Source organism: Mus caroli, unplaced genomic scaffold (genome assembly GCF_978045245.1).
Source record: "Mus caroli unplaced genomic scaffold, Mus_caroli_1 scaffold_15, whole genome shotgun sequence".
NCBI lineage: Eukaryota > Metazoa > Chordata > Mammalia > Rodentia > Muridae > Mus > Mus caroli.
Window position 1 is genome coordinate 60,483,085 of NW_028227270.1, and position 12,746 is coordinate 60,495,830.

The window sequence follows — 12,746 nt, forward strand, 5'->3', positions numbered from 1 at the left end:
TTAAACATGTAGAGTGGGCTAGCCTCAAACTTACTCTGTAACTGAGGCTGGTCTTGATCTGCTTACCTCTACTCCAGTTCTGGGATTATAGATGTGCAGCCTCATGCCTGGCTCTGTTTGCCAGGTGGGTTGGCTACTTGATTAATTGGTTTTAGTTGGGTTTTGTTTGTTTGTTTGTTTGTTTGTTTGTTTGTTTTTGAAATGTGGTCTCATGTGAACTGGCCTTGAACTCATAACTCTTGCCTAGGCCTCCTGAGTATGTAGGATTGCAGGTGTAAGCCACAAAGTACTTTCTTTAAACATGAATTTCTTAATCTTTTATATTGAGATCAAAGTATTACAATACAGCCTCTGTTCTTGTGAACAACACTTATGGGTGTGCACACACACAGTGGTACAGTTTACTTTGTATTTTGAGAAGGTATTGTCCTCAAATGAGAATCCATCTCTAAAGATAAGTTTGTGTGGCTTCTCAGGTTATACAGAGAAACTGAAGTTGCAAGGTTAGATAGTGCTTAGGTTTTAGTTCTGAGCTGGGCTTTGCTGTTTATTGTAACTCACTCTTACTTGCTCTGGGTCTCTTTCTGGGTGAGTTGAAACATGTTGTTCCTTTCCTAAGCATTCTCCATGTATACTTCATAAGGACAAACCATGTTCACTGGTTGTAGAACAGAAATGACTCTGTATAGTCATTTATATAAGGAATTATATGATAGGAATGGAATGTAAATTACACAGAGAATTAAATAGCAGCTAGAAGGCTCCGCTTAAAACCTAATGCCATTAGAAGCAGTCTGTCTAGCTATGGCATTGAATGCCTGCCTCATAATAATTAGGAATGTAATTAGGACAACAGAAAAGTTAAAAGGCCTGTGTTTCCTTTTATTGGAGTTGATAGACAGAATGCTTTGGGATTATAAATTGGAGCCAGGGGGACATGCAAGGGCTAGGTCTTCAAGGAAGGCTTGTGAGTGTCAAATGAGATCTACCATAGTAGATTCCCTGAAGGGAAGAGGAATGGAGTGTGTATGGAGGTTCTGGATTCCAGAGATCCCACTTCTTCTGTGCCATGTGAACTTGGGCTTGTTGGTTTATCTTCTATTTTCCTTCTGCTGCCTCTGCCCTTTCTTCTCTAAATCTCATCTAGACTTGAGCACTGTCATCTGTGGAGTCAGCAGAATAGGCAGATGACCACTAGTCACCGTGCACACAGTGAGGTTGGAGCTGCTGGCTCCACAGCTTACTGCTTGCATGTGCCTGAGTGACACCTGAAGTCTGTTCCCCCTCATGCAAGGTGAAGTTGAGAGTCTGGTTGTGAAGGGTCCTCTGAAAGTCCCCATTACATTCAGGCAAGCAGGGATTGAGAGCACTGTCTTTCCATTCACATACGTGTTCCTCCATCTCTACATTCTCAGGCTACCATGACAGACCATCAGGAGTGGTCACCCTGCCTCCATCCCTGTTTCTGGCCTACTGTTGGTCCTTGATTCTCCAGTACTTATGCCCTCACTGGCTTCTTTCTCCTCAAGGATAATTCCTCTGTTTTTCTCCTGTTCTCCTCAAGTCCATTCTCTAGCCTACATAGTGTCATGGAAGGGCCCTCAAGCCTTTTTGTTCAATTTTCCTTGTCTTGTAAATGGCCTCCACCGCCACTGTTTCCACATGTTCCTTTTCAAAGTGTAGCTCAGACAGTCTCCTTACCTGCAAAGTTAATTCCTTCCTTTTCCATCCATTGCTTCTAGCTCTGTGGTGACTACTGTGTCAGGCATTGAGATGATGCTCCATGGGCTGTCAGTCAGACGGACAGGGAAGGGAACTCATGCATACAAGCTCCAGTAGTTCCTGTGTGGACCCGGACCCCCTACATATACACTTGCATGTTCTCATTAACCAGTTGGTTTGTAGAGGACAGTGGACTTCTTGGTTCTAATTCAAATATCCATGTGTATAACAGATACCTACTTTGCCAGGGGTCTTCCTAGTTACTTAGTAACAATTGTTTGGTTAGTTGTAATGAATACAACTAGGCAGCTGAAGTTAGGTCTTGTTTCCCATGGAGCATTAGCATGAGAATCATCCCTCCCAAGTTGTGTTTAATCATGCATCCTTCTTCCCTCTTAGGGTTGAGGAATATCCTTCCTATCACAACAGCCAAGGTGCCCATCGTGAAGTTCTTCCATCTAAGAAGTGGTCTGGAAGTGGACATCAGCTTGTATAACACACTGGTAAGATTTCCTTGGACTTGGCCAACCTGTCTTTCATTCATTTTTTAAAGATCCAATGAGTAGCCTAGCCTAGTCTGCCCCTTACTTGCCATGTCATGAATCTCCTGTTTTGGTTCTATGGATCTTCCCCCCCTTTTCTTTTTTTCTTGTTTGCTTCCTTCATTCCTTCCTTTCTCCCATCCAGTCTTTTTTTCTTTTTTTTTTTTTTGGTGGGGGCGGGAGTCGGGGGTGAGCTCATGGGGACCTTGAGCTGCTGCTGCTCTGGCTCCACCCTGCAAGCAAGTGCTAAGATTACAAGCACATACTATTAGGCATTTTCTTAAATGAATGTCTCTTTAAATAAGTAAATGACCCACACGTGGTGGTACAGGCCATTGATCCCAGCTCTTGGGAGGCAGTGCAGAGGCAGGTGGATGTCTGTGAGTTGGAGGCTGTCCTGGTCTACAAAATGAGTCCAGAACAGCCAGGGCTATTACTCAGAGAAACCCTGTCTCGAAAAACAGCACAAAAAAGTAACTAAAAGAAATGAGACGTTCCATTTTGTCTGTCTTATCCCTGTCCTTTTGGTTGCTCAGTTTTAGCCCCAAATGGCTAAGCAGCTCTCTGCTCTTGTTTTATTTACTCTTTGGGAATTGTCTGAGTGGTTGGTGTGTGCCTTGTAGTGTTCTGAGGCTGGGGCTATGGAGAATTCAGTAGCTGTTCCCATCCACGTGGGCTGAGTGTAGTGCAGTGGTAGGTTATTTGCCTAGCATTCCATCCCAGTGCATGCCAAGCCAATATGTCGGTAGGGTGTGAGAATGTGTATGTATGCATGTGAGAGAAAGTGTGTGTGTGCATGTGGGAGTGTGTATGTGTGTGTATGTGAGTAAGAGAGTGTGAGAGAGACTGTGTGCATGTGGGTGAGAGTGTGTATGAGTGAGAGAGTGTGTATGTGAGAATTTATATATGTGAGAGAGTGTGTATGCATGTGAGAATGTGTGTGAGAGAGTGTATGTGTGTGAGTGTGTATGTGTGTATGTGAGTGAGAGTGTGAATGTGAGAGTATGTATGTACATATGAGTAAGAGTATGTAAGTGTGTATGTATGAGAATGTGAGTATGTGTATGCATGTGAGAGTGTCTGAGAGTGTGTGTGTGTGCATGCTTGTGAGAGTGTATGTGTATGTGAGTGAGAGAGTGAGAGTGTGCGTGCATGTGAGAATATGTGTGTATGTACATATGAGTAAGAGAAAGTGTGTGTGTGTGTGTGTGTGTGTGCGCGCGCGCGTGTTTGAGCTCATGCACTTGTGAAGATTCACTTCAGATAAAGTCAGAGCTTGTCTGCTTGGCTTGAACCTGCCTGTAATTTGGTGTGCATGCTGGGTTTCTTCTTTTGGCCTCATACCTGGCTGCTCCGAGGCCCGATGGGACCTGGGAGCATTTCACACAAATGATGCCGCAGTGAAGGGGAGAGAGAGTCTTACATCTACTTAAAGAAAACTTACTTTATTTTACTGTTTTATCTTATTCCATTAGGCATTAGGTTTCACTGTCTTGGTTTTTGAGACAGGACCTCTCATGCTGACAATGATCTTAAACTTCTCATCCTTCTGCCTCCATCTCCAAAGTGCTAGGATGCCAGACCTATGTCATCATACCTAGTAGCATGCTTGTTCATTTTAATGGCTTTTTTTTTACTATTCAAACTAAAGATTTATTCATGAAATCAGAAGTTACATGTCTGTGCCATTATCTCTTAGATTAACACAGTTTATCTCAGACACTGTCCTACAGTATGAGCCTTTCCAGGTCGCAGTGTTTGCGTCAGTGAGAGCCTCATGGCCTGTTCTCCCTTTCAACAGGCACTTCATAACACAAGGCTCTTGTCTGCATACTCAGCCATTGACCCCAGAGTGAAGTATCTGTGCTACACCATGAAAGTGTTCACAAAGGTAGGTGCATCGATGCATGTGCTTTATCTGGAACTGCTGTATGGACCAGGCTGGCTTCAAACTCACAGAGACCGTCCTGCCTCCCAAGTGTATGCACCACAATGCCTGACCTTAGTGTCTTGACTTTTCATGGTGCTCCTGCTATGACTGACAGTCCACTTCTTTGTTGAGTTCAGTTTGATTCAGGTTGGGGTGGTTGCTTTTGTTGACATATTTTTATTTTTTAAGATGTGATTTTCACATTAGCTCCTCAGGAAGTGGTGGTGATGGGGTGACTGCAAGCTGAGTAGAAACACCCTTCAGAGTACTCTCTCCCTCTAGATGTGTGACATCGGTGACGCGTCCAGAGGCAGCTTGTCATCCTACGCTTACACTCTTATGGTGCTATACTTCCTCCAGCAAAGGTCTCCACCTGTCATCCCTGTGCTTCAAGAGGTAGGTGCCCACAGGAGATGGTAGGTGCCCACGGGAGATGGTAGGTGCCCACAGGAGATGGTAGGTGCCCACGGGAGATGGTGGGCGCCCATGGGAGATGGTCTGAGCCAGCCTCTGCTTCTGCTAATATGTTATTGGTCAGTACTGACATCTTGTAACTTTTCCTGGACATTTTGGTCTCAACATTTTAATTTTTCATTCTGTAATAATACTTTTAAAATTAATTTCAGATATACAAAGGTGAAAAGAAACCAGAAATACTTGTTGATGGCTGGAATATTTACTTTTTCGATCAAATAAATGAACTGGTGCGTATTTTAAGAGTAAAGATTTTCCCAACCCTTGGCTAAAAGTCGTCCTGTTCTGTGCTGTAGAGGTGTTGTGACCATGAGGACTGGCCTTCACAGGTGTCCCCTTTCAGTTGGTCCTGTCCCTAAGCTGGGTGTGTTCCGGGCGCTGTTCCAGGGTTTCCTCACTGTCAGCTGGTTCTTGGTGGTTAGTAACTACTCCAAAGGAAGGGATTTTGTTGTTTGGTTCTTGTCACACTGACTGTGTACATATGTACTGAGTTCAGTGCTGTGGCCCTCAGAGCTCTTCAGGTTTCTTCACAGATTGCCCTGCTGTCATGTCCTGAGATACATCATGAACTTTCTCAGTTGTCTCTACTGCAAGTCACAGAGTAGGACTGATAGACTCATGTCAATACTGTTTTAAAACGTGAGCGAAAACTCACGCAACTCTGTTTTGTGTATATAAGCCACTGAGTGGTCCAGGTTTCCTGCTGAGGTGTGCATGCACACTGCAGTTAACACTTTATGATGGCTAGAGTGACATCCTTGTTCCCTTGCATCTGTAGCCCACTTGTTGGCCAGAATATGGAAAAAATACAGAATCTGTTGGGCAGCTGTGGTTGGGACTTCTGCGCTTCTACACTGAGGAGTTTGACTTTAAGGAACACGTAATCAGCATCAGAAGAAAAAGTCTGCTCACAACTTTTAAGAAACAGTGGACCTCAAAGTACATCGTCATTGAAGGTACGAATAAAGTCAAGTTAAAAGGGACGTGTTGGCCTGGCATGTGTGAGGGTGAGGTGCAGAGCCTTTTAAGTTGAGCATCAAGTGTGATCTGTGAGCTCCCCTGGCTCTTCCCCCAACAGTCACCTGTTTGTAGTATAGCAGCCCTGCTATGGCCACACCACCCTAAAGGTTCATTTTAAGTGACTAGTGTCTCCAGGCAGGGCCTTTCACAGGTCCAAAGTCTTCACTGAGGAGAATAAACTCAGTTGTTGGACCACGGGAGTAGAGCACAGCAGCAGAGTCGAGGCAGCTTCGGGACAGCAGAGCTTTAAAGCCTATAGCAAGTGGCTTTCTAATTGAATTCTGCCGTGTACTTTTCTTTTTGATCATGGTAAGTGCATAAAGCACTCAGTACTGAATGTGTCAAGTTTAGTGTGCAGTTCCACAGCTCCAGATTTCAATGCCTGTCCCAGATGCTCGAGGACTCAGAGTTGTATAGACTTTGGGTCTGGTTGATTTTACTGGGTGATATTTTTATAAGAAAGTTTAAAACTAAAATAAAAATAAGTCTTTACTGAAGGATGGAGAGTGCCAGTAGAGGTGGATCCTTAGCCCTTTACACACTGTTGGGAAAAGGACTGTCTGTAATGATTCTCAGTGTTGACCCCAGAGAAAGTCCTTTCCTGCTGGACCTTGTGCCCAAACCTCTGTGTGACTCCAGCACCCGGGAGGCCGAGGCAGTTGAATCAGGTCACCCTACTGAATTCAACAGTCCACTGAAACCATTGACCTATATAGTTAGTTGTTCCTAAGTGGTAGGGATTCAGTTTTTAAGAAGACAAAATAAGCTGGGCAGTGGTGGCGCACGCCTTTAATCCCAGCACTTGGGAGGCAGAGGCAGGCGGATTTCTGAGTTCAAGGCAGCCTGGTCTACAGAGTGAGTTCCAGGACAGCCAGGGCTACACAGAGAAACCCTGTCTCGAAAAACCAAAAAATTAAAAAAATAAATTTAAAAAAAGAAGACAGAATGAAGGCCAAGTGCTTTAAAGTGAGCTGGGAAGGGACTGAGAAAATGTCTTCTTGGTCTCACAGGACCCTTTTCTTATCACACTGTCATGTAGATGGTGTGTGAACTTTGTGATTATTTCATTACTGTAAGCAGTACTGACACAGTGCCATAAGCACTATCTGGGCTATGCATGGTAGGGACTTGTGTTCTAGAGGCTCCTATCAAAGCACAGATTAGTGAAGGAAGTCTTCTCAGATTGCCATGTCTTTTGTTGTTGCTCAGCATACTAACTGAACTTTAAAAAGAAAAAGGCAGAACTGAGAGTGTGATGGCCACATCTGTAATCCCAGTACCGGGGAGCTAACCTAAAAGCCAAAGCAGTCTTTTCTCAGCTTCTCAACCAGGCCTGATTAATAGCAATGCTTTCAACTGTATGGTAACTAATGTACAATCTGCCTTTTATAACCAGCAAACACCCAACCTGTAAAACACACAAGCACACACACACACACACACACCAGCAGGAAAGGGCAAGACTGGGATGATGGCACTTGTCGTCTGTGCTCCAGTTGACTGACTTCGAGTGTCATGTTCCCCAGCTTGGTGCCAGCTTTGTGGACAGAATCATGTTGCCTAGTTTCACTCCCAGACGCCCGCTGTGGTGCTTTGCAAATGTAGTCCTTCACATCCGCATGGAGGACTCTAAAAGGACGGATCCTAGTTTCTCCCTCTGTCTTTTTCAGTGCTGTTTTAGAAAGAAAATGATATGGATCTTCATATGATGACCATGACTAGATCATTAGTCATGTGTATAGTATTTTAAATCATCTATAAAATAATATTTGGGTTTAGAAGCATGCTGAAGAGTAAGTTCGCTCAGTTGCACCTGTCCACCTGCCTCTTTCATCCCAAGTGTTCTTGTCCGCTGCATCTGGCTCTTCATGGTTCTTGTGAATCATCTCCTTGGCCCTTGATAATCAATGTTTACCATTATAGTGATGCTCGATAGCTCAGACTGGCCTGGAACTCAGCTACACAGCCCAGGCTAGCCTCCAATCCCTTGTTTTTCTGCATCTGCCTCCCGTGTAATGAGATCAGAGGCATGGCATGCACTCCTGGTTTATTTATGTTTGCAACTTCTACTGTGACACAGAATGGACACCACTAAATGACCTGGTTAGTGAGTCTTGCTCAGGATTTTTTCCAGAAGTAGGCAACCTGGACAATATGAAGAACTTTTATAAAGATCATAAAGATGATACAGAGCTATTTTCTTACTCATGCTTTTGGAAAATCTCACCTGATATGCAGGTTTGTCTGTTGCTGAGCTGTGCATAACTCTGGATGATGAGCAAAGAAGATGACACTGTTCTTGTGTGTTTGTGTACCAAGATAATGAGATGAGTGCTGGCAGTTTCCACTCTGTTATCTTACCTATCTCTCTAATCTTCTTTACTCAGATCCCTTTGATTTGAATCATAATCTTGGTGCTGGATTATCAAGGAAAAGTAAGTTACTCTTGTTTGTTAACTTGGTGCAATTTCTTGTTGTCTTAATGCATGTAATTGAATTCTTACTATTTTCCTTATAGTGACGAATTTTATAATGAAAGCTTTTATCAATGGTAGAAGAGTATTTGGAATTCCAGTCAAAGGATTTCCAAAGGACAACCCCTCAAAACTGGTGAGTTCTTGATAGAAATAACAGAGAACAATTAAGATGCACATTTTGAGCACCAAATAAGTCTGCAGTGTGGAGTGGTTGAATCGAGCTGGCTGGTGTATCTGTTTCCTCCTATGTCACTTCATGGTGTGGCATTTGAAATATATGTAGTTACTTTGAAATGTTTTTCATTGACTTTAGCCACTCTGTTGCAATAGATCTCTCCAGACATGTTCCTTCTCTATCCAGAACTTTGTCCCCTTTGAACAACAGGAACAATCAGGAACACTGATTCAGCTTCTGCATGTGGGCAAGTAGGTACTTTTAGCAAATCATAGTCGAGCTCGTGTCAGATACTGCTCTGGACATTTACAGTGGTGTTTCTCGTACTTGTTCAAGAGCTCCTTCACCTGCACAGTGTGTTCAGATGAGTGCTTTCTCCAGGAGGTGTGCAGGGGGGGATGCATCATTCCAGCCTCCTCCTGCAGCAGCAGCAGCAGTAGCACTAGCCTGCAGCTCTTTGCCTTACCTTAATACAGAGTTTGCATTGTGTGTTTCTCAGCTCACTGCAGTTTAGCCATTTCGTCTCAGGACAGGCTCTCTGTGGCCTCAGCTTCTGCTGCAGTATTGAAGCCACTATTATGTCTTATATGTCAGTGCCCTCCAACTTGAGGGCATAAAAGACATAGAGTTTAGATGGTCTGTGTCAGCTATTGTGTCACTGTGCTGCTCCCTGGTGTGCAGGTGTGTTGGGGATGAGTGGTACACATACTAAAATACCAACCTGTTCTCACACTGATTTCATGGTGTGCCATGGTCTTGTTCACAGTTCATCTTACACAGCTGTGTTCTTGTAGGCATACTTTTTTGATCCGGATGTCCTAACTGAGGGAGAACTGGCTCCAAATGACAGGTGCTGCCGAATTTGTGGGAAAATCGGGCACTTCATGAAGGACTGTCCCATGAGGAGGAAGTAAGCACCGGTTCCGAAGAGAAGGGTTGGGTTTTCATTTTCTTGTCCCAGTTTCTAAATGTGGGTCTACTGATACAGAAAAAAGACACTTGGAAATTTTCACAGGAGTTTCTGCCCCACTCTGGCCCATATATCTCCCAAATCAAAAATACAGAAACCTATTATTTTTACTCACAAGCTGTTGGCACTCTACAGGGCAGGTTCTCAACTGTTCTAACCTACATCCAGCCACAGGCCTGAGTTAGTGTTCTAACCTACATCCAGCCATAGGGCTGAGTTAGTGTTCTAACCTGTGCCCAGCCACAGGGCTGAGTTAGTGTTCTAATCTATGCCCAGCCCCAGGGCTGAGTTAGTGTTCTCACCTATGTCCAGCCACAGGGCTGAGTTAGTGTTCTAACCTATGTCCAGCCCCAGGGCTGAGTTAGTGTTCTAACCTATGTCCAGCCACAGGGCTGAGTTAGTGTTCTAACCTATGTCCAGCCCCAGGGCTGAGTTAGTGTTCTAACCTATGTCCAGCCCCAGGGCTGAGTTAGTGTTCTCATCTATGCCCAGCCACAGGGCTGAGTTAGTGTTCTAACCTATGTCCAGCCCCAGGGCTGAGTTAGTGTTCTCACCTATGTCCAGCCACAGGGCTGAGTTAGTGTTCTAACCTATGTCCAGCCACAGGGCTGAGTTAGTGTTCTCACCTATGTCCAGCCACAGGGCTGAGTTAGTGTTCTCACCTATGCCCAGCCACAGGGCTGAGTTAGTGTTCTAACCTATGCCCAGCCACAGGGCTGAGTTAGTGTTCTAACCTATGCCCAGCCACAGGGCTGAGTTAGTGTTCTAACCTATGTCCAGCCCCAGGGCTGAGTTAGTGTTCTCACCTATGCCCAGCCACAGGGCTGAGTTAGTGTTCTAACCTATGTCCAGCCACAGGGCTGAGTTAGTGTTCTCACCTATGCCCAGCCACAGGGCTGAGTTAGTGTTCTAACCTATGTCCAGCCACAGGGCTGAGTTAGTGTTCTCACCTATGCCCAGCCACAGGGCTGAGTTAGCTCATCTATGCCCAGCCACAGGGCTGAGTTAGTTGTCAACTGAGTCTTCCTCTGTTTGCTCTGTTCCATGGGTCTTCTCAGGGTGATTTTTTTTTCTTGGCCTCCTTTGTCCCCTTTTTCCTTCCTCTAAGACCCTCTACTCAATCTCAAGTCCCACCTTCCTGCTTCCTGCCACTCAGTCACAGGCTCCAGCCTTTTATTATCCAATCAGAGATTATTGGAGAGCATTCTTTATAGCACATGGGTCAGTACAATGCCCATGTCCTGACTGCAGCCTGATCTTGGGGCACAGAACTCAGCATCTGAGTACACAGCGTGCAAGAGCAACCCAACAGAAATTGAGCAGTTTTCATATAAATGTAATATTGTTCTTTAAAAATGAAAATAAACTGATGTAAATGTGGTCATGGGTGCACATGCTGCGAGCTGGCTCTCACACCGGGTTAAACACTTTTTCTTCCCTATTTTGAGTTTGGGTTTGGTTTTAAATTAGTTTAATCCTTAGTAATTATTTTCAGTAGCTCAGGTGTTTGGGCACCATGCTTTCTCCTGCTGATGTTTTGAGAGGCAGGGGGATACCTTTATGGTCGGCTTGGGTCATTGTTCTCCTGGCTGACAGTGGTTTGCTTTCAACTAAACAGTGCTAGTCTCATTTCAAAATACACTTAAGTGAAGTTGGTCACAATCTGGGATTTAAGAAATAGTAATCAGCAGAGCAGAAAGAAATTAAGTTAATACCTAGGGGTGGTACCATTTACTACTACTTCCTGTGCTTGGGAGGCTGAGAAACATGAGTTCAAGGCCAGCCTCAGCTACAAAGGGAATATGAAATCAGCCTGGGCTAGGTGGCGTTATGTCAAAAAACAAACAATGTGTGAGAAGGCAGCTCAGTAAGAACACTTAACTGCTCGTGCACAAGACCCTGGTTCCATTCCCAGCACCTACAGTTGGTGGCTTACAGCCACCTCTAACTCCAATTTCAGGGCCTCCATGGACACTTACTATATGGTACACATATGTATATGTGTATAAATGAAAGAAAGTCACTCTTTATAACAAAGGAAAAAGTGACATTCTTGAAGATAGACCCCCTTAAAACCATTGTTAAAATTTTACTGAGAAACTCAAGTCTTACAGTTCAAATTTTCATTGCCTAATAAAAGCTAATACATCAGAAAGGCTGACCAGCAACCCACCACACATATGATTTGAGTTTCATCATGCAGGTATCAAAGCAGGCATTGGGGCTGGAGTGATGGCTTAATGGTGAAGAGCACTAGTGGCTCGTCCACAGAACTGGGGTTCAATTCCCAGCAACAGCATAGCAGCTCACAACTGTCTGTGACTCCAATTCCAGAGGACCCAACACCCTCACACAGACACACACGCAAATACACCACCAACGGACATGAAGTAAAAAGAAAGGTAAAGAAATGTATTTTAAAAGGCAGGTATTGAGTCTCAGCAGTAAGCACTGCTTGCAGCACTGGTGACAGGCAGGCTCTGTGCTAAAGATTACAGTTCCAGCAGTTGCAGAGCAGGATGTTTGGAAACTCATATCTGGGTTCAAAATACATAGATTTGTTTTCTTGTTGTCCCCTCCACAGTACAGTGTAACTGTGAGAGGCTGTGTATGTGTTATGCATATAGCACGTGACTTTCTGTAAGGGCTGGGGCAACTGTGGGTTCTGGTTTCTGAGTGGCCACCTGTTACCCACAGTCTGTGGGTGCTGAAGGACAGCAGAGATCTTAATACAGAAGCCAGGCTTTGTCACATTCTAGGCCTCCTTTTCACATTCTATGGTCCTAGCTATCTCTACTCTTGGACACATCTTGATACTCCCATAAGTTTCTGTTGACACTTTTCCTATTTGTATTTTATCTTCACTAGAGTGAGGCGACGGAGAGACCAGGAAGATACCCCAAACCAAAGGTACTCGGAGAGCAAAGAAAAAAGAAGCAAAGAGGACAAAGAGATTCAGAACAAGTACACAGAAAAGGAAGTGTCAACAAAAGAAGATAAGCCCACACCGTGTGCAGCTGCGAAAGCCAAGCCAGTGAGGGCAGCTGTCGACCTGGGCCGGGAGAAGCTCCTCAGGACGCCTGCAGAAAAGTGGAAGAGACAGGATGACAGAGACTCGAGAGAAAAGCGTTGTTTCATCTGTGGAAGAGAAGGACACATTAAAAAGGAATGTCCACAGTTCAAAGGCTCTCCAGGTACAGACAGCTCTCCAGAGACCATGATGTTCATGGTCAAGGGATATTAGAGGTCTAGAGGCTTGTCACATTTTGTATCGGTTTCTTTAAGGACTGTTGTGTAAGGAAGCACTATAGCTCCCCATCCCATTCACACACACCCTCGGTACAGCTGAATTGCTTATTCCTGGGTCTAGGTAGCCTTATGAATGTCTAAGATTGTCAATGAATGCTAGTCTCCTCTCCAGTCCATATAAGCATTG

The 12,746-nt window shown here is 44.6% G+C and overlaps 1 protein-coding gene across 3 annotated transcripts in view; it reads left to right on the forward strand.

Moving 5' to 3' along the window:
• The window catches only part of Tut7 (terminal uridylyl transferase 7), a 51,720-nt gene that overhangs the window by 29,301 nt on the left and 9,673 nt on the right, over positions 1–12,746 (forward strand). For all 3 annotated transcript variants that reach the window (XM_029468616.2, XM_029468617.2, XM_021181015.3), the window contains exons 18-26: positions 2,122–2,225; positions 4,066–4,155; positions 4,477–4,590; positions 4,821–4,898; positions 5,447–5,624; positions 8,076–8,123; positions 8,207–8,298; positions 9,135–9,250; positions 12,179–12,504. In XM_029468616.2, coding sequence (XP_029324476.1) covers positions 2,122–2,225; positions 4,066–4,155; positions 4,477–4,590; positions 4,821–4,898; positions 5,447–5,624; positions 8,076–8,123; positions 8,207–8,298; positions 9,135–9,250; positions 12,179–12,504 — 1,146 coding nt within the window. The remainder of the gene's footprint in view (positions 1–2,121; positions 2,226–4,065; positions 4,156–4,476; positions 4,591–4,820; positions 4,899–5,446; positions 5,625–8,075; positions 8,124–8,206; positions 8,299–9,134; positions 9,251–12,178; positions 12,505–12,746) is intronic.